Here is a 22500-nt window from a genome sequence, read left to right on the forward strand (position 1 = left end):
GTACGTTACGGCTTTCCATAGTTGGCAAATTGAAATAATAACGATTTTAGTTAATCAACAATGGTGCATACAGAATGAATTAAATTTTATGAATTCTTGTTTCTTTTATAGCTCATGCAATCACGTGGGTACATGAAAATTACCTGTTTATAGGTTATTTCACGCATTAGATGTTCCGCCCAGAATCTCAGGCGGAACGAGTTCGTTAGAAAATGGCTTTCGGATAAAGAGTCTGAGGTGTTTAAGGAGCGTAGGGACGTTAACCCAGGCTCTTATTTGTAGGAGTAACTTATAACATATTGCAACACAAGGTAATATTCTTTTTTTTCTTTAATCCTTTAAGAATATAATATCGAAAGTACAATACTAAAGGAATATAAACTATTAACAGTAATTTGACATATAACATCAATTTCATACACTGTATGAGTGAGAGAAGGATTGAAATTAATACTGATATCAGTTCTCTTGAATCTTATTAGCTTTACTTACCCTATTTAATTGTCTCATTCAAATGAAGTTTTTTAAATTCTCCGAATGATTATTTGCGGAAAAAATTCTTCAGTCACATTATTTTTGACCTGTAAAAGTTCACTGAAGCGTGCAACCAAATTACGTTATATTTTAAATTTTTTTTTTTTTTTTTTTTTTTTTTCAAATTACGACAGAAATGAATACAGTATATATGTAAATGCAAACCAGTACATAATTAAAATTGTAATTATAGTCAGGAATAATCATTTTTTTTAATCCTACGGTTAAAATACTAATAAATACGCAAACATAAAGCATAAAAATAAATTAAAATGAAATTTATAATTATATTCCGTCAATTATTTTTTTTTTGTCTCTTAAATCGATGTCTTAATTTTAATCTATTGATTACTATTTTAAAATGAATGAATTCATCTTTTTCTTGTATAATTAATGTGGCAGTTGTTCCAATAAAGGCCGAAGTTTACGTAGTACTCCTTCTCAATTAATACGAATAAATTAAACAGAAAGAAATAATTTTTTTCTTTTATATTGTTGGTTTTATGCAAATATCCGATTGGTGTGAACACTATCACTATGAGCACGGCAAATGGTTATCGGTACAGAATCAATAAAATGAGATTGGGTTAGTGACTTGCATAATATTGTAGTAAAAAAATTAAAGTCTTTTACATGAGGTATAGATTTGTTTTACTTGTATTTTTGCAAAAATACGGGATTTTTTTCAATGAGACACAATGCTTTTATTTGATATGTTTTTTGATTGGCAATACAACAAAATTACTTAAAGTGGCAATATCACGCATCTCTTCAAAAACAGATTTGTTAAAATTTTCTCATAGATTTTGAAATTTTTTTCATACTCATAAATGTATACACTTTCAGGAAATTACAAATTTTATAAGTAAATAATTCTGAATATTTCATTAAAATCAATTATTATTTATGGTACATAAATATATACATCGCAACGTGTTCTCGGAGAGGTTCCACATTCCATGCTATACACGCACATGACGCATGCGTATACTTCTCATAAAAAAAAACAGCATGGTAAAAGAGGGAAGCCCGGTAGGCTTGCTACATTGATAAAGTTGATCAAAACAAAAATCTACTCCAAAAATAGGGCTTGAAATTAAAAAGCAACTTTCCTGACAAAAATTTAGTTGAAAAATTAATATAATCATTGGATGAAGATGAAACGGGATCTCGTCGACACTCAAGAGGGCTCGCAAAGGTTTTACCCTACAGGTTTGTTGATATACATGGTATCATTTCTTGTCTCTCCATGGCTTTCAAAGAAAAAAAAATAGTATACACTCAACGTTAAAATGCACTTATGACATATGAAATTTATTGCCATTTGAAATGCAAATTTTATTGAAACTACAGAAAAGTATTATGTTTGACATTTTGCCGCGATGACGTATGATTTGGTGGATTTTCCTTCCTGCACCCCAAAACACAAAACGTCAAAATTTGTACTTAATCATGTTAAATTCATCTGAATGCAGACTAAAATGTTAACTATTAATAATTTACCGGAGAGCTATGATATTTCAATTCTGAGAATTGCTTTTACCTAATATCCCATTATTAATGTAAACCCTACATTGTATGCACGTGCCATTTTGGAATTCACGTGGTAGAAGTAAACAGAGATAAACGGAGATAACTTGTACGACCCTTGATTTTCCGGCAGATTCTAATTACGTTAATTTTGTATGAGGAGAGAATATTTATTTTTCTCAAACTGCTAACTTCAACTTCTTACTTTATTCCTTAATGATTTATTGGGTAAATGTGAATGAAAAAGCACACGATTTGCAGCCGTATTGCCGCTTTAATTAAAAACCATTCTTCACAAAAACATACTCCGTGGGTGTGTTAAGTTAGAATATAAGTCATTTTTTGGGAAATTTAGACTTTGGACAGAAAATCAAGTTTCAAAAATTACCAAAACCGCTAATAAACCTAAACTATTATTATTTATTGCATAACGATAAAAGAGTGCATAACGCAACAAAGTGCACCACCACCACCACGACATCACGTGACTTCTTTTAATAGCCAAATTTTTCTTAATAAAAAAGCTAACAGAACAACAATACCCAGGAGTTTAATAATTTATTTGAGTAAATAATATAGTTGAAAAACATCTATTATGCCTAAAAAAGTTCTGCTACAATCCAACTATTTCGTCAGTATATGATTATTCCACACATTTGCACGAAACCTTACCTGATGTTCTGATTTTTTTTCTTTACATATGAATCGAGATTTCTCGTAAAACCATGCTAAACTCGGGATTCTTGCAATACTTTCCAAGTATTTTAGGAGGCAAACTTTCCATATGTACAAATCATGTGTTTAGAAATATACAGCTCATTATTGTTCTGTTGCATTATTTTTGTCACAAATGTCAGAGGAAAGGCCAACCGAGATACATGTACGTATCTAGCTGACTGTCTTCGAAAGAGAATATTATCGATGAAAATCCATTAGCATACCCTTTTTTTATTAACTGAACTCCATATGAATTTCATAAAATATTCACGAAAATCGCTTTTAAACTCCTTGTTACGTATCTTGTTCATGCTGTCTTAGCCAAATTCTCTGTACACGACATGATCAATTCCAAAAATACTTGATATAAACATGTGACGTCATCGGTGGTAGATTTTAAGAGGCAGTCCACCGAATAACCAGGCAATAGGTGGCACATGGCATGTCATGGATTTTAATTATTTTTTGCATGCAGACTTCTTTAATCAAGTGTTTACTAATGCATGACAACATCAAAAAAATTTTTAGTGATCCTCTAGTCCTATTTTTGGTAAATGTCTAATTTTAAGTGCAAAAAGGTCAACATTAGGGTATAAAAAATACTACGTTTTTATTTTGTTTCATATGTAACAGATACTCAAAAGCTAGATGTGTCAATCAATATTATTTATAGGAAAGACTCTTATCTTTTATTTTATAATGAATAAGACTCCAAATTTTATTTCTTTAGAAAAAAATAATGTGGTCCAAAATTGAGTTTAGCAAGTGACTTTTTGAATTCAGTATCCGATGTTTGATACGTTATAAAATCCAATACATTATTATGACAGAATTTTTTCCTCGTGTTATTATGAATACAAAGTACAAACTTTTGAGTCACTTCATAAAATTGGTGGGAACAGGTATATTGAGGGAAATAAAAGGAGTCAAATTCATTTATTATTTACTATTATTCCCAAATTTAACCGATCCCGAATTATATAAAGAAGAAAATACTATTATTGTATCGTTAAATTTGGCTCTTTTGTTGTTATATACTTTAAAATTTACTAAATCTATTTTTATACATGTCTTATAGGTGGCAGTTGCCTTTGATTTTATAACTTTACAAATTTTGAATTATTTTCGATCGGGATCAGTTTTATTTCAATCGAGTGTGGTTTTTAGGAATTACCTAAACATGGTTCTTCGTTTTAATTAACCAGAGAAATAATATGCTTATCTTTTGTTTCTTTTCAGTCAGTAAAATGTTTTAGAAGATTTTGTCATTATATCCAAATGTATACATATATATTTAAATTCCTCATATCTTTTACGTACAAGATTACTGTGTGCATGTAAATCATCTTTGATTTAAAACTTGATCCTCGGAATTAAAAAAAGACAGTAGTGTTTGTACATTATGCATTATGCAGCAGCTGAGAGAGAACAGCTTAGCTTAATTAAATATATTATTTCCAAGTAATTTTTTTTTCTTTAATTAATGTTTTCTCAGGAATTAATAAGGAGTTAAATTCTATTAGTGGCGTACGTACCTACTGTGTAAATACAGAAAATATGTTTATGTGTATAGTCTCGGGTTTATCCAAGTTTTTTCAACCCGTCATCTGTTAATCCTTTTCCCCTATATATTCCTCTTTCACAAAATATTATCTTATGTAAATAAAAAAAGTTCTTTCATATACATCATTATTTAAGAGCCCATAAATCGCAAGCAAAAAGCACGGGTTTGGGGGGGGGGGGGGTCATCATGGCATCATTTTTTCAAAAACTGGTTTCATGAATATAAAAACATTTAAGAATTGGCCAACATAGCCATATATTCTAAGTCCATATTAAACGTAAGTATGTAATTATTTCGATGCCCTAATTATAAAAAAAAATAATTTAAAAAAAAAGAAACGTTTCACTGAACCATTTTCCGTTTTAGTGTCAAATTGAAGTTGGGAGTTCAGCAGTAATCTTCCGTAATAAATATTATTGTAACTTAATTTATTTATCAGGTTTTTTTTCATATTTTTCGTACCGATGCTTGTTTATTTTATTTGACTGCAAAGAAAAATATATTAAAGTAATATACGCTATAACGTGCGCTATTTCAAAATACGGCTGGAAATTTATATATTTTGTTTACCAATAAAAGTTACGAAAATGCTGTAAATTACACCATTTAAATAAAATTCGTTACAAAGTTATCAAATTATAATTATTTATTATCCTGCAAGGAGAATAATGTCTATTTTTAAGTAAATCCACCACGTGACGCCGTCGCTACTTTTAGATTGATAAACAAACACGGCGTCAAGAAAACGAGGTAAGCCCTTTGAGATACAACTCACTTTTGACATGGATGGCGTGTTACTATTAATATAACTTATCTTTAAATGTAATCAGTATCAACCATCTATATTCTGTTATGAGGCATATTAACCTTTTATTAATAATCGTTGTCAAAATGCAACGTGCCTCGTTGTCTATAATTTCCCGTGGACATACGTGTCTATATTTAGACCTACTGTTTACGCACTTCCTTTATCAATATTCATGAAAAGACTGAATTCTTGATTGCAGATATTGCTTTATTGTTCTGTTATTACAACGAGTTTTATAGTTAAATTTTGTGGAAATATTTTTTCATTACACTTTATGTGTTTCAAATCATTTAATCATTTTGTTTCACATACAAATCGGCATCCATACGGCGTATATTACTTTAAAGATTTTACAAAAACAAGTATCATGAAGTAAACATCTCAACTTCACATTCGATGTGCCGCCTATCAATACAATACTACCTGCTTTTTCGGTGAACTACCTCTTAATCAAATGAGAGAACGTTTCTATACATTTATTTGAGTTAAATTACATCTCGAAATACCATTATTATAAAAACTTGTGATCTAGAATTGACGTCATCTCGCCTTTTATGACGTAATAATGTTGCACTGATTAAGTCAAGGTAGAATATTTTGTATACTTCCTTATTCCCACTGCGTCGTGCTTATATTTCATTCATTATAAAGTTTGAAAATTGAATTCATGTTTTTAACATTTATTAGCCACACCATTTGATTTTATTTTAAAACGTTAACAGTGTTACCAAATCTTTTTTTAGTGTAATATGACGTTACGTGAAGAGAAATTTTTACCTACGTCAGCGAATTTTCCAAAATACTCAGTATATCAACATAGTTAGTATCCAATGCCTGTAGACACACCTGCTATTATGATACCATCACGAGAAAGCTAAACAGGATATCAGTGATATGATGAGTGTGTCAGTATTAATTAATTAATGGAAGTACAACTTTCTATGGAGATTGATGTACTCTTTCCCGCGGCATTACTCAACTTAGCAATTCCCGTTGTTTAAATACAGTAAAAAGAACACCAAGAGCTAAAATAAGATAACTTTATCACACTAAAAAGGATAAATGTGTAACAAATAAATCAAAAAGATACAATAAGGTCACAACCCTCACTTGGGTTCTTTCTGCGCCATAGTTCCTATTTGCTTATAGATCTATTTATTAGGTGAGTCAAGTTGAGTATATTTATGTTACATTAAATTCCAGCACTCGAGATAGTATGTTAACAATTAAAAAGAATATATGTCGGTGTTTTTATGATTGTTTTTTATTCAGTATTTTCTTGCACAACTCCACCATTCTAGATGAGGGTTGACTATTCCCAAGATCTTTAAGATACCTCTCCAGATATTTAATAAGTAACTCAGGCTGTAAAAATATGTAAAAATATTCACAACACATTTCCATATTTTAAGGTTTTTCTCACTTTTTGTAAGGAACTCCAGAATAAGACAAATTTTACTGCTTTGCATATTCCTTTCAATATACATACCTCATAAAGACCTACTGTAAGTTCGTCGTATGTTTCAGACTATAAAAGCAAAATATATATAGTTTAATTTAAAATATGAGGCAGCTTACTTTAAAAAATATATGTAAAACAAGCTTAGAAACGTACATCAAGAAAATCAAGTTCATTTTCTCTTTGCAATTGTTTATCGTCTAACTTATCGCAGCTTATGTCAATGTTTTCTGGACATGGACTCATGTGTTGTTTTTGAAGCAAATCTGTAGAAGCATTTTTGTCTTCATAAGATGAATTTAGAACCTGTGAAAAGTTTAAAACTTAATTCGTAAAAATATAATATGTGAAAATATATATCTAAAGGTGGGCCTTGTCACAATGAATTAAAAAGCGAAGAAAGAAAATTAATGTATGTATTTACCATCTAAAAGTATAGCGAAGGTTATGGTATAATTCGACATCAATGAGTCAAAGTCCGAGGTCAAGCAATAAAAAAGTACCCACAAGAAGGCCTCGTTACTAGGAATATAATTTAAGTGTACTATTTTTTATTAATATGATACTATTTTTGTTTCATATAAAAGTAATAACTCCAACAAAGCAAAAGTGGAAGGAAAGATTTTTACGGTTGAATAGATGAACAGAAAGACAGACAGTGGATCGACAAAACAAGAAATCAATACCCACAAGTCTTCGTTTAACATGTTTAAGGAGGCATAAATTATTAAATTACAGCTATTAAATATTAAATTTAATAGCTACAATGTTCTTGATCAGTTTTATTACCACTAAGTCTTTCCCCTTGGCAGTGAAAACATTGGTACCGGCATCCTGAAAGAAAAACTAATTTTTAACAAAACTGCAAGGTCTAATAGGCATTTTAATGCTTCTGATACGAGTTCTGAAAAAAGAGTGGTAGACTAAATATCAATCATGTTTACCGTACTGCTTTTTTCAGCACATCTTTTTCTCTTTCTCTGTAAAGAAATTACATTGTGTTTATTAAATGTTCATATTAAATGTATTATGAAATCCTCACTTCCATCACTGAATTTTTCATTTACATTTGATTTATTATGCACAATTTCTCATTTTTTTGAAAGCTGAAGACGATAAAAATGTTATATACGACACAAGCTATTTTATTTCATCACATACCGTGGAATCTCCTTGAGAAATTTTTCTCATTTTATTCTCGATCACCCATCTCTCTAACTCGTTTTTGCTATCTTCTTCTTCCAGTTTTGCATTCAGATTGTTGTAATTATTTAGCAAGACCCTCCACTCGGACGATAGTGGTACAGCACACCAATTCTGTAGGAGCCATATCATCTTATTGAAGACTTCATCCTCCTTACCTGTTTGATTTGATATGTTTTGAAACTTTATTTCTGGTTTGTATGTATCCCATCCAGGTGGGGAACTACTATATCGATGTTTTGGCATACTTTGACCACTGTTTTTGTATATCATTTCCAGTAACATTGTCTGTGTGAATCTTCGAAATTTTCTTAATATTTGAGACCTTGCTAATGGTCCTGGATTCAGTTCTACATCACCACATGTCCATAACACAAGGATAGCTACTTTCGTCGTCCAGTAAATCAGTTCTTCAATTACTATTTCTAATTCTCCTGGGTTATGACGAATAATCAGGAATACTAGAAAAATGAAAATTAACACTCTCTTCAACATTTTTTTGTAGCGTATAGAGATAAAATAAAATGCAATCTCAATATATCTTATTAATTATTATAAAACTTTTTTTCTTTCATATTACCAATTGTGATCTGCACTATTACCACGATACATTCACCTGAAATGAAACTCTTAAAACTTTTTATTTCTGAAAACAAAGAACATTCTATGAAAAAGATTTTGCTGGAGCAATGTTAACTTTAGAGCTTTTAAAAAATCCAGTGGTTTAAGAACAAAGAAAACAAAATTAATGCATATTACTTGTACATATGTGAAGTTATATGAAAATGTTCCATACTTTGTTTCAATACTTTTGCAAAAGCAGACAAACTTACGCTTCTGTTTTTTGAGTTCTTCTTTTGCCTTGAAATCAATGAAAAAAAAATATTTATTAATATTGATTAAAAATGTATTGGGGTAAATAATCAAATATTCATAATTGTATATCAAATTTTAATTAGGTTATGATTACATAACCATTTAATGGGATTTACATCATTTTATCATTTAATGTAATAAAAATTTGGTTAATGAATAAAGTCACAGTGGTGGCAGAGTGCAACATACTAGTAACTTATTGTTTCTGTGTCTTGTATGAATATGTATAAGATGGAGGGCTCAAGAGTTTAAGAATGGTTAATTATTAATACATACTAACTGAATATACATGGAAGTATGCTATATTGGAATGTTGGGATTCGAACATTGTCAATTATGAATAAATGTATTTGTGATGTAATGATAAAATTTTTATTGTTTCAATTCAATTTTAAACTTGAATACTATTTTTTTAAATTTGTGCAATTCATCTTTCAGAAGTTGTATTTTAGTGTTTTGTACATGTAATGCATATTAATGTTAATCTTACTTTTATTTGAATAAGAACATTATTACTAATTTCTCCTTATTTATTTTTATTGTTTTACCTTTTCCAATTCCTTGTTAAAATAATGCTCATCTATTGTAACTAAAGAGCTCATCCCTTGCTCCTCTCTTAAAGTCTCACTTTCTTCCATTTTGAGTTTCTTTTCTTCAGGGTCACGATTGCTATTCTTTGAATGGAAAACGCTTCACCCTGATAATAAAGCGAACATCAATGATAGTCATTTCAATTTTGCAAAGGAGAAAAAATGATTTTTGAATTCTTTAATCAAAGTTATTTGATAAAATTCACAAAATATAAAATGAGTTATTTCACATGCAAATAAAATAATCCCATGCCTTTACATCTAAAGAACTATTCCTTTTATCCCCGTGTCGAGAATGTCGAGTACAAAGTATGTTAAATATTTATGGTTTGACTTTTATATTATTATACGAGTATATCGTGTTCTAAACCGTTGTAAAAATTGGAATTCTTAATTCCAACTTCATTAAAACACCCTTAAAAAAGAAAACATCTAACAAGATGTGTTTGTGAAACACTATAAGCTCGGCGGCACAAAAGTTTAAAAAGGCTATTTTTAGCATAAAGGTCACAGTCAACCTCACAGTCATTGACCTTGAAAGAACTTGATTAACGGGGTAGCATATCAAATATAATTGTCAATATATTATTGTTTAAAAGTAATGGCGCAGGTCCGAAAAAATCTATATATAGCATAAAAGTCACGGTCAAGCTCATTGTCATTGACCTTAGAGCCATTTGAAGTAACTTAATTAGTAGAGTTTACATACTTAATATGCAGTCTCTATCTCTTTTGGTTCAAAAGGTATGGCGAAGGTAAGAAAAAGCTTTTTCTTAGTATACAGTCAAGTCAAGTTCACAAGTGTCATTTGAAAGAACTATAAATTCTTAATATGAAGTCTCTACCTTTCATGGTTGACAAGTTATGGTAAATGTTCATGAAAGCTATTTTTAGCATAAAGGTATCAGTCAAGATCACAAAATCATTGGCTTTGGTATAATTTGTAAGGGCTTTATTAGAGGAGTATGTACCATAAATATGAAGTTTCTTTCTTTCATGGTTCAAAAGTTATGGTAAAGGTTAAAGTGTGCTGAACATAAAAGCTATTTCTAGCATATAGGACACAGTCAAAGTCATAAGCTCATTAACTTTGATGTCATTTGAGGAACTTATATAGTGGAAAATGCATACTCAATATGAAGTCTCTGTCTTTCATGGTTCGAGAGTTATCCCGTAGGTTAAAGTTTGCAGACAAACAGACAGACAGGGGGAAAACAATATATGCGTCGGATCCATCGATCTGGGTGCATAAAAATAGAATAATCTCTTACAACAATTAATTTTTCATTAGTTATCTATAGTTTATTATAATTAATAAAGATGAAACTTTGGATACTTTGATTTACTATGAAACTTTCCTCTGAGTATTTATGCCCCCGTAAACGAAGTTTCGAGGGTATATAGTTTTTGTCGTGTCTGTCTGTCTGTCTGTCTGTTTGTCTTTTTGTCCGCAAAAACTTTAACCTTCCCCATAACTTTTGATTTAGTGGAGCTATGACTTTCATATTTCAGATGTGTATTTCTTGTGACAAGACCTTTCTTTGAGTCCACCAAATTTGACTTTTTGACCTTGACCTTGGAGTTTGGCCTACTTTAACATGAAAATTTTAAAATTTTACTTTGGCAATATCTTTTGAACAATAGACATCAGAACATTTATACTTCACATATGTAATGTTTGTTAAAAGACCTTTCACTGAATATCAACAACCCTGACCCTTTGACCTTGAACTTGTAGATTTTTGTACTTGTGAAAAAATTTAAATTTTGAACGGTAAGGGATAAGGCTTTCATACTTAATCCTTGTAATAAGAGCCTTCATTAGATACCAAGAACTTTGACCCTTTGACCTTGACCTTTGAGATTGACCTACTTTAAAAAGCAAACCTTGATCATAACATTAAAAGACTAGGGCTAGTGCTTTCATACTCTACATATTTTATCCTTATGACAAGACCTTTCATTTGATAACATTAACTTTGACCCTTTGACCTTGACCTTGGAGTTTGACCCACTTTACATGAAAATTTTACTTTGGCCAAATCTTTTGAACAGTAGACACCAGGACATTTACACTTCACATATGTAATGTCTGTTAAAAGACCTTTCACTGGATACCAACAACCTTGACCCTTTGACCTTGACCTTGTATATTTCCATACTAGTAAAAAAAACTTTAACCTTGGCCATAACTTTTGAACGGTAACGGATAGGGCTTTCATACTTCATATATGTAATTCTTGTAATAAGACCCTTCATTAGATACCAAGAACTTTGACCCTTTGACCTTGACCTTTGAGACTCACCTATTTCAAAAAAGCAAACCTTGATCATAACTTTTAAAGAGTTAGGGCTAGTGCTTTGATACTTTACATATTTAGTCCTTATGACAAGACCTTTCATTTGATTACAATAACTTTGACCCTTTAACCTTGACCTTGGAGTTTGACCTACTTTTTAAGAAATTGAACGTTGACCATAACGTCTGAACGGTTAGGGGTTGGGTTTTCATGCTCTACATAATTATTCTATGTGGCAAGATCTTTCATTTGATACTAATTACATTGACCTTTTGACCTTGACCTTTGAGATTTTTGTACTTATTAAAAATCTTTAACATTAGCTTACTTTCAAATTTCACAATTGTTTTCCAGTGAGAATACCCTACATTTGATACCAATTAATTAAATTTGCATTTTAGAAAAGCTTAATGTTTGATATGTTGCTATACGGGGGCATCAGTGTTTTACAAATACATCTTGTTTTATCTAGGTTTCAAGGCATAAAATCCCTTAAATTTGATAATAATAATGTTTATTGAAGAAACAATATTTTAGATTTAAGATGTTTCCAGGTCAATACTTTAATTTGATATAAAAATAAAACAATCTGAATCCAACCATAAAGATACATTGATTTAAAAATGAAAGTGAAAGCATTGATACAATATTTATTATCGTTATACGATAGAATAGGCTTAAGTCTGTATAAATTGCAAAATAATATAATCGTTGGTTCATTTTATGGTGCAACCTTATTTATCAGAGCATTTTTAAGTCATTTTAAATTAAAAAGATCTTTGTTTTGTTAGTTTGTATAAAGAGTGGACTTCCCTTTAAATCATACAATTCATGTCAATCGCGTTTCATTGATGCCTGTGTCAGAGATTTAAAAACAACTAGAAAAGAAACTCGTTGCGAGCAACGAGAGGTCTTCCGTCCGATTCTGAAAAAAAACCCCCGCAAAATCGAGCTGAAAAGTGATAAATCTTTTTATGGAAACAAAGGGGATTGAACCCGGGTCGCCAGCATGAAAATCCAAAGCGCTTACTGTAACGCTATTGGGGCCACATCTCTAAATCTACTTGTATATACTTCTGAAACAGTACATCTGTCTTAGAATAATGAAAGGCGGTCACTATTCATAATTTTGCGTCAAACGCCACGAGTAAATCTTCGCGCCTTTTCTTTGGAATGTCCCATTAAATAGGTGTGATAGCTTCAATGGAAATAAAAAAAGAACGTTCTCATAGCTAAAATTTCAAGGTAAAGAAATTGTTTTTAACACATTTACAAATTCTATGACTTAAATAGATAAGTAACACTAAATCAGTGAAACTGTAATAACTTTTTACTTTTCAAAATTTCCTGTTTATCCCCATACTGAACTATCCCGATTAGTTAAACTTGCATGAAAAGGTTGAAATGTTTCGCAGAAAAACATGTGTCGCCCTAAGACGGTCAACGAATCAGATACCATTTATGTTCAATAACTTAAATCATATCGTTGACACAAGAATATCAATATAAATTCAATTCTTCTAAAAAAAGGTTTTCTTTATATGTTTGTCTTTCCTAATACAAATATAGTTTAATATGACTCTAGGGTGCATGAGCAAAACATTGGATACGTTTGATACTGACTACATACATCGATATTGTTTCTTAAAACTATAATTTGTAACTAAGATTTAAGATCTGTTTTTCCGCAAAACAAATGATAGTAGGTATGTATTTCATTTGCACATTTCTACTTTGAGAACCAGCCAAAACCAATTATAGAAGACGTTTGAGACGACCATGTATTTAAACTTAGTTTGACACGTAATTGCAACGTAATTACTTCGCGACAATCCCCGTATTCCTTTACATTTCATTTGTCCTTATTTACTTTCGTTCAAGCAAACGCTCGGCTGACTCTGAAAACCCCTATTGCGAAATGTCGGAGTTGACATAGACAGCCGCCATATTGGTGCCATAACAGTATTACACTTTGGTTCACCTCAAATCATGGCTGACGAAAAATAATCCCGGAATCTTCCCTTCCGATTCGGACATTTTGATACGAGACTGGAGCTGAATTTTTTTATGAGATGAAAAACAACATGTAAACTTCCTGTATTGACCAGATTTATTAAAATTTAGGGCGTGCTGATTTTCTATATACTGTCAAGAGTGGGGAGTGATTAGGCCCTGGACTAGATTTTCAAGCACCTGCTCGACTTCGACCGAAACAAACTTGCGTGCCTTGCTGGATGGCTATGTATTTTTTGGTACTAAAATCTTTATAAAGAATGGTTTTACAAGATCTGAAAAGGAAACTTCTCAGAAGTTTGTTTTGAATTAGTTACATCTACTCAAACTTGCGCATTTTTGGTAAGAATATATAGCAGAAATTAATACTGTTGTGACACCTGCAGTAAAACCGAATTTTGTACTTAGAAATATTGTAGTCTAAGAATTAAGGTTTTATTTTGTGAGTTTAGACGGAAAATGAGAAATAATGGCATTTTTCGGCCGTCATTGCTGTTCGTTCATGTTTAATGGAGCATAGAAAATTAGTCCAGATTTCCTCCAAAATAAATTATGTTGGCCACACCACGGCCTGATTTGGATGTATCGGTTTGAGAGAAATGCATGAAATTTAGAGGACAGCTTAAAAAATACCTTGCCATCACACTCGTTAACATTATTTACTCATAGTTAATTTTAAAATCTATAAGTTAAAAAAATTTAGACCACACTCGGAGCAAAATAAAAATTCTGAATATGTGTAAATATCGGTTTATTTGAAACACATTGGTAACAGATAAAGAAATCCGGTCGGAAAAAATAATTATTGAGGCAAATCAATCATAATTAAGCAGAAAACACTTTAATATTTCAATAATATTTATTTTTTCGATGCCCATTTTAACCCCACCCCCAAACCTTATGACAAAAACTATTTCTTTCGCCCTATTATAAAATGCAAACTTATTTCGAACAATTTTTTATCCTCATGTGCATCAGTATGCATCCATTAAAAATTTAAAACGAAAAAACCGCACAAGTTTAACGCGCAAGATCATTACATACAGTTCAACTTGTGCCATATTTTTAGAAATCCGTGTTCACCGCGAAGCCCCCTGTCACAGAGTTTTGCCCGTAATTTTCCTATCTTGGGACGGATTTTTATGAAACTTGGTAAATACATTAGATAATCATCATAGATCGGGAAAATAGCAATATAACGGCAAGGAAAAAATTTAAGTTTAATTGCAGGTGTCATAACAGTATTACACTTTGGTTCACGTCAAATCATGGCTGACGAAAAATAATGATTCGGACATTTTGATACGAGACTGGAGCTGCAAATTTTTTATGAGATGAAAAACAACATGTAAACTTCCTGTATTGACCAGATTTATTAAAATTTAGGGCGTGCTGATTTTTCTATATACTGTCAAGAGTGGGGAGTGATTAGGCCCTGGACTAGATTTTCAAGCACCTGCTCGACTTCGACCGAAACAAACTTGCGTGCCTTGCTGGATGGCTATGTATTTTTTGGTACTAAAATCTTTAAATCTTTATAAAGAATGGTTTTACAAGATCTGAAAAGGAAACTTCTCAGAAGTTTGTTTTGAATTAGTTACATCGACTCAAACTTGCGCAATTTTGGTAAGAATATATAGCAGAAATTAATACTGTTGTGACACCTGCATTGGACCCGCTTCAGATTTTCAAATGTTAATATCTAGAGTTTGGATTTATCAATGTTCAAACGAATTATATAGTAAGCATTATAAGAACGGTTTCTATTAACATTCCAAACATAAATGATAAATATTGAAAAACAAAAAAGTTAGAAAATACGGACTTTTTAAATTCGATTCCGATAGCGACCGGAAGTACTGACTACACACAAAAAGGTGATTTCACATATCTAAAAGTCATCATCTAGCATCTCTAACAAGTCTCCAGTTAATATCTCAGACCATTTTCGTAAAAAAGGGGCGACAAAAATCCATTTTAAAATCAGAAAAATGTCAATAACTTGGAACCGAAGGTGAGTATTCCAAATTTTCCTTCTGAAGAACAAAGTTCATATAATGACGCATGATTCCTAAAGGATTCATTGAAAACCACCGAATAGTTTTGGAGAAATCGCCTGCACAAAATTTTGGGGAAAAAAAAATAATAATAATAACTAGAAAGTCTGCTATTGCAAGCAATAGCATATGTCGCCCCGTATTGGACAAGACTTTCATTTTTATCATCACTAAAACAATGGTCCATTAGCTAAGCTTGGACAACCATCGAGTCGTATATCAGTTCTTTCCGTTGGAAACGGAAGACCTTAATTGGGTACATCCCACTCATTATTTTTAGAATCGGTAGGAGAAGAAAGTACTGCAGGAAAAAATTACAAGTCCAAATTTGAAGACTTGCATGAAAGATATTGGGCAGATGTACTGAACTGAGCCTCATACTTGTTAATTGGCAGTATCTTTCCTACCAAAAAAGCTTGGCAAATGTAATTTATTAAGAAGATCAGCCGAATTATTTTGTGTATTATAACGCCAGTGAGATCTCTGAAATTTCCCTACTTTCACTTTCATTTTTAGAGGTTCTGCCGGAAAACGAATCTGACATGCCACCTTCAATTCGAGCATTTCTGCATTGTACAGGGCTGACGTTTCTTATGAGATGATAAATCATGTGTAAACTTTCTCAGTTTAGCGGAATCATGAACATTTTCGGCGATATGAATGTTTTGTTTACAGTAGTGATCAAGGCTTAGCGCACCTGTAGGAGCGGATCCAAGGATTTGTGAATGAATAAAAACTATGGAAATAACGTACCAATTTTCTAATTTATACTTGCACTATCTAATGAAATTAATAATATACAAGTAATAGATATACAAAAAAACGCGAAATGCTAATAAATGCAGTTGACAATCGTTATTTTTTTATATAGATAAAATAAAATAATTATAAAATCTAGAGACAAGACAGAAGAAGAATGAATGTTGACAAACTATCAAATCAAATCAGGAGAACTGAATTTTATGAATGAAACTTTTAAAACGTTACTTGTAAGTTGTATATGTTATATCTGTGTATTCTACATGTACCTGGCAGTGCGCTTCAAAAGGGGGGGGGGGGGGTCGTCTTGAACATAGTACCTTACGTTTGAACGGTAAGGGCTAGGGCTTTCGTATTTCAAATATGTAATCCTTGTGAAAAGAACTTTTATTAAACACGAAGAACTTTGACCCTTTGACCTAGACCTTGGAGAACACATGTGTACATCTTAACCTTTTTTTCTGTTTCGTTTCTATGACAACTGAGAGCGACTCATTACAATTATTTTAAAAGTAGAAATCACTTTGACACATTGCAAGGAATTAACATTGAAAGTTTCAAAACGATTGTTTGAGTAGTTATTGAGAAAATCGAAATTAAAGAATTTTAACATTCCCCTGGTTTCCATGGCAATAATCGATTATTTGAAAATTTTAAATGCAAATCGCACAACTACAGATACTAATCATTAAAATAAAAAGAGTTTCATGACGAACGTTTAAGGGACCAGAGAGAACACTCGCGGACAAAATTCGTCGCTTTTTACAGGTTTCCATGGCAACGGTAGACATATTGGAAATGAACGACCTCACTGCACAACTACAACCAGTGATCGTCCTTTGAGGAAAGTTTCAGGAAGATTGCCCCAGCCATCTCCGAGAAACAGCCTGGATAAAAAAAACATGCGTACAATATCAATATGTCGTCCCCGACTTCGTTCGGGGCGACATAATAACTAGATGAGAAACTCGTTGCGAGCAACGAGAGGTCTTCCGTCTGATTCCGGACGTAAAATCGAGCTGAAAAAGTAAAAAAAAAAAATTGCACACAAGGAGAATTGAACCCATGTCGCCAGCATGAAATTCCGACGGCACTAAATATTACGCTATCAGGACCTCTTCTCTAAATCCATTTATATATATATTTACGAAACAGTGATTCTCTCTTAAAATTATGAAAGGCGGGTCACTATTCAAAATTTAGCACCAAACGCCACGAGTTAATCTTCGCGCCTTTTCTTTGGAATGTTCTAGTAAATAGGTGTGATAGCTTCAATGAAATTAAAAGAACGTTCTTATAGCCTAAGGTTCGAGGTTTAGAAAGTATATTTAACACATTTTACAAATTCCATATGGTATATATGCCTGTAACACTAAAGTGGTGAAACGGTTATGAATTTCTAACTTTTTTCAATTTCCTGTTTATCCCCAAAGTGAACTATCCCGATTAGTTAATTGAAAAAGGTTGAAACGTTTCGCCGAAAAACATGGCTCGCCCTACGACGGACAAGGAATCAGATATCATTTATGCTCAATAACTTTAATCAGGTCTTTGAGACAAGAATGCTAAAATAAACTCCATGAAGCGATCTTTAAAAAAATCGTTTTCTTATTTTTGTCTTATTTATTAGTTTAATATGACACAAGTGTGCATAGGAAAAACAGTGGTTAAGATTTCTACTGACAATATTAATTAATATTCTTTTTTGAGAAAGTATTACTTGTAAATATGATGAGATCTATTTTCCGTGGTGCACAAAAGATATTAGGTATCGAATTTCATTTGCACATTTAGTCTTTTCTTTTTCTACTTTGGGAACTAGCCAAAACCAATTATAGAAGACATTAGTTTGACACAGAACTGCAACGTAACTACGACGTGACTATCCAAGTATTCCTATACATTTCATTTATCCTTATGTTACTTTCGTTCAAGCAAACGCTCGGCTGCCTCCGTAAATCCCTATTGCGAAATGTCGGCGTTGACAGAGACAGCCGCCATTTTGGACCCGCTTCAGATTTTTGAATGCTAATATCTAGAGTTTAGATTGATCAACATTCAAACAAATTATATAGTAAGCATTATAAGGAGGGTTTCTCTTAACAAACCAAAAATAAATGAAAAATACTGAAAAACAAGAAAGTTAGAAAATACGATTTTTTTAAATTTGCATCTCTTAACAACCGGAAGAACTGACGACGCACAAAAATGTGATTCTGCAAACCACAAAGTCACGAACTATCGTCTCCAATAAGTCTCCAGGTCATATCTTTAGCCATTTTCGAAAAAAAGGGGCGACAAAATTGCATTTTAAAATCAGGAAATTGCCCATAACTTGGCACCAGAAGCAAATTTCCAAATTTCCTTCAAAATGTATCAAGTTCATCTTATTGCGCATAATTCCTGAAAATTTCATAGAAATCCGCCGAATAGTTGCTGAGAAATCGCGTGCACAAAATTTTGGGAAAAAAAATAAGAATAATAATAATAATAATAATAATAAGAAACAATAGAATAACTATAAGGTCTTCCGTGAAGACGGAAGACCTTAATAAGAAACAGTAGAATCACTAGAAAGTCTTCCGCTGAAGACGGAAGATCTTAATAACCTATTTATTTCTGACTCGGAATTAAAATAACAGACCCAGTTTTTTGTCATTTTATAGAAACGTTGAGGAATTAAATTTAAAAATCAGAGAAAAATTTAATTTGAACGTCAATAACAAATATCATGTAAATCTGGACTCTCTCTCTCTTTAAAAAAAAATTGAGCTCCGCAAATTTTAAACTAAAATGGCTTTTCGAAAAGTTAAACAATTAACGTCACATTGATATACATAATGCAAAATTCTGTAACGAGACAACAAAATATATCGAAAAAGTATTTCTAACTTAATTTTAAGTTTATTTCACTAATTTAAAAAACACAATCGACACATATTATTGGAAGGATTTAGATATGCTCTTGGTTGATATATTATGATAATAGATTCCAAATGATTCTTCATGGTTTCTCATCAAATGCAGTTGTGTTTGTGTTCATTCTTTTTGAAACAGTGATTAACAGTCCTTTGCATTTCCTACACACAGAAACCTTGAAGCTCATGTGACTTCTGTATTTTTTATACAGAGTACATAACATGACTCTCAAGAGATTAAAGCAGCATTTCTAATCTGTTTGACCGCTTTCCATGTTAAAAAGCTGACATTTTTTCAGGGTTACTTTCTAAAATCTAGGATCATTAGAGATTTGATTTGATTTGAATTTGAACATATTTTATTATGCAAATACATAAATGGATTGGGCAGCAGGCATAGCTTATATAAGCCCTCTCCATAGATTATCATCATTAAAGATACGACCTACCGCAAAATCCCAAGGTTTTAGACCGTAAATGTAAAAGAATTTCTTTTCAATAGTAACAATGTAAGATTTTAAAAGATAAACAATGTATTATTACCCTATTCTGTTGCATGATTTCCTTGTGCACTACATGTTGTCAAAACCAAGACGACTATGGAAAATTAGCAAATTGCATATAAAAATATTTATCTTTAAGAAGTGAATTAAAAAATTTGAAAGAAATAGAATCAAAGGATTAGAAAATTCAATCAATTTGATTTGAAACCGTACATATGTTACTACATTCCACTTAATTATAAAGTCCCCTAAAAATGTAAACTTAGAAAACTTAAGATCATAATGATTTTAAAGAATTTGTATTTCTAATATGAAATATTTAATACTATTATACTTTCATGTAGATTACTTGAATCTGATTCGTCGAGAAACATTTGATAAAAAACACTACTACCCGCTGAATAACGATAATGAAGCCACCCGCCCTCCTGCGTAGCAACAGTCAACATTGCTTGACGACGGTGGTATTACTAAAAATAGCGAGTGCGCGGAATTTATGCGCGCACGGTTCACTGTAATATATATTGGTATAATATATTCAGTATGATATAGTAAATATTGCATGTAGTTGAGTGTAACATTGAAAACTTTCACCCAAAGAAAAACCATTGTCAACCGAGTTGCATTTATATACTGTAATTATTAATGAAAAAGGCATTGGGCCTTTTCCATACAAACGTTGGTGTGACCTGGACAAATGGAACAGTCCAGGAGCCCGTTTGAATGGTATAGCCCTTTGCTGCATGAAGGGCTGTAAAGACAGTTTTGGGCATTCTGAAACCCGTAGAAGAAGTGAGAAGCTAAAAAGAAACTAAAAGGTAAAAATAGAACCAGAAGTATTTAAAGGGTCAAAGAAATAAGTAGGGCTAGGGTACAGAGCACCGGTGTATCATTAGCCAGGGAATTGAACTGAAGTACAAGGTGTAGTAATCCTAGGTAAGGGTGAGGCACCGAGTGCTCATTTCAATAGGAGCTTGGTTACGGAACCAGGTGCAAGGAGCCCAATCATAGTACCCGGTTACAAAGAACCTCGAATCGTATCCTGCTGTTAATATAAAAAAATAGAAGCACAAGTATCTCATGAAAATAATACATTGTTGTAATATTAATTCCCACCATTAACTGAACTCAGATAGAGCCAGAGTAAAAGTTTCAAAATATTTTGGTAATATTGAGACCCTGTATCCCTTGAAAAAGGACCCTTAGGTTATTTGTTATATTTTGGTGGCAGCTGGTAAAGGCATATATGGTACATTTAATTGTTAGAATCTGTTGTAGTAAGTTTATTCAGCAGTGTGAAATGTGTTCTGTCACCGGATTCTCGTAAACACATATCAGTTACTTGGTTCAGACACAAGGTATAGATTTCTGTGTGTACTGTGTTAGATACGTATTCGTGCACCACACTAAGATTCAATATAGTTGAGTACTGAGTATTTTTGTTTTGTTTCTTGGTATATAGTAATTAAAAATGAAGAATGAACAAGATTCAGAACTGTGGGCAGATCTTGAAGAAATTAGACGAAGAAAATTAAGAGAAACATTAGAAAAGATCAAGTCTACGCCAAGCTCATTTACATGTAATGTTAGTAGGCCCTCTCTAGTAACTGGTTCTTGAGTAGAGTTGAGACAAAATTCTGATGACGACAGTATAGATTAGTTGATGGGTAATTTTACATAAGCTCCATTACAAGAGCATCAAATATGAAAGGAGCTATGGGTGGATACGAGGAACACAAGACCCAAGCTTATGATTTCCATGTTCCTGGAAACAAAGATTTTTGGGGAAGAGGCGATGTTTAATTTTATACCACACCAAAGTCATCGTACCCAGGGGATGTCACTGGGTTAATCAGCATATACACCACGAATTTCAACTCCGTATGTACACTGGAGTACGTTAGGTGTTAGCTAAATGACAACACCTACAAGTGTTACATGGAGACTTGCAAAGGACAGAGAACTTATGCCAACTGTAGAAGTACACGATTAGGTGCAGCGTTACCAATGACCAAAATAGTGGTTATTGTTAAGTAAAAATGTGATGAAGCCTGCGACATTTGATGGTACGGGGTCCTGGATTGATTCCAAAGCTCATTCCAAAGCTCGAGGCATGCAGTACCATCAACATGTGGAATTCTAGACAAAAGGGCTTGTACCTGGCAGCATCATTAAGAGGCGAAGCACAAATAGTTCTGGGGAATATGAAAATAGACAATGCTTATGCAAATAGAGATTTGTGTGAAGCGGTAGAGGCTAGATTTGCACAGACAACTCAGACGGAACTTTATCTAGTCATGTTAAAGGAAAAACATCAGAGGCCATAGGAGACACTGCCAGAATTAGGGGGAAAACATACGACAGCTAGCACATTTAGCGTACCCGACCGGCACCTCGTGAGGTTACAGAGATAACTAGAGCCGAGCTCGTTGCAAAGCAACGAATAGGTCTTCCGTTGGAGCTACGGATAAGAAGACGTAACCTTGAGTCTAGGTCAAGCCACATTCTAAAGTTCTACAAGTGAAAATTTAAACCTTTTAAGAGAAGCAACTTGCAATGTTTAGCTAGGAAAAAGACTGTAAAGGAATATATGTGACCTTGAACTTTCCAAGTGACCTTGAACTCTCCAAATGACCTTGATCTAAGCAATGACTAGATCTCGTTATAAA

At 32.3% G+C, this 22500-nt stretch overlaps 1 protein-coding gene across 1 annotated transcript in view; it reads right to left on the minus strand.

Annotated features, from left to right (window-relative positions):
• Nucleotides 1-6232: 6232 nt before the first annotated feature.
• Nucleotides 6233-22500, minus strand: part of LOC134246186 (uncharacterized) — a 33911-nt gene continuing 17643 nt past the window's right edge. Inside the window, exons 2-10 of the mRNA XM_062728512.1 lie at nt 9240-9388; nt 8649-8676; nt 8396-8431; nt 7774-8276; nt 7557-7592; nt 7402-7446; nt 6769-6918; nt 6643-6681; nt 6233-6518 (exon numbers count right to left, since the gene is read on the minus strand). Of these exons, the coding sequence (XP_062584496.1) occupies nt 6405-6518; nt 6643-6681; nt 6769-6918; nt 7402-7446; nt 7557-7592; nt 7774-8276; nt 8396-8431; nt 8649-8676; nt 9240-9329 (1041 nt within the window). The 5' untranslated portion in view covers nt 9330-9388 and the 3' untranslated portion in view covers nt 6233-6404. The remainder of the gene's footprint in view (nt 6519-6642; nt 6682-6768; nt 6919-7401; nt 7447-7556; nt 7593-7773; nt 8277-8395; nt 8432-8648; nt 8677-9239; nt 9389-22500) is intronic.

Source organism: Saccostrea cucullata, unplaced genomic scaffold (genome assembly GCF_032062105.1).
Source record: "Saccostrea cucullata isolate Sc308-1 unplaced genomic scaffold, CSIRO_AGI_Scuc_v1 ctg2285, whole genome shotgun sequence".
Lineage (NCBI taxonomy): Eukaryota > Metazoa > Mollusca > Bivalvia > Ostreida > Ostreidae > Saccostrea > Saccostrea cuccullata.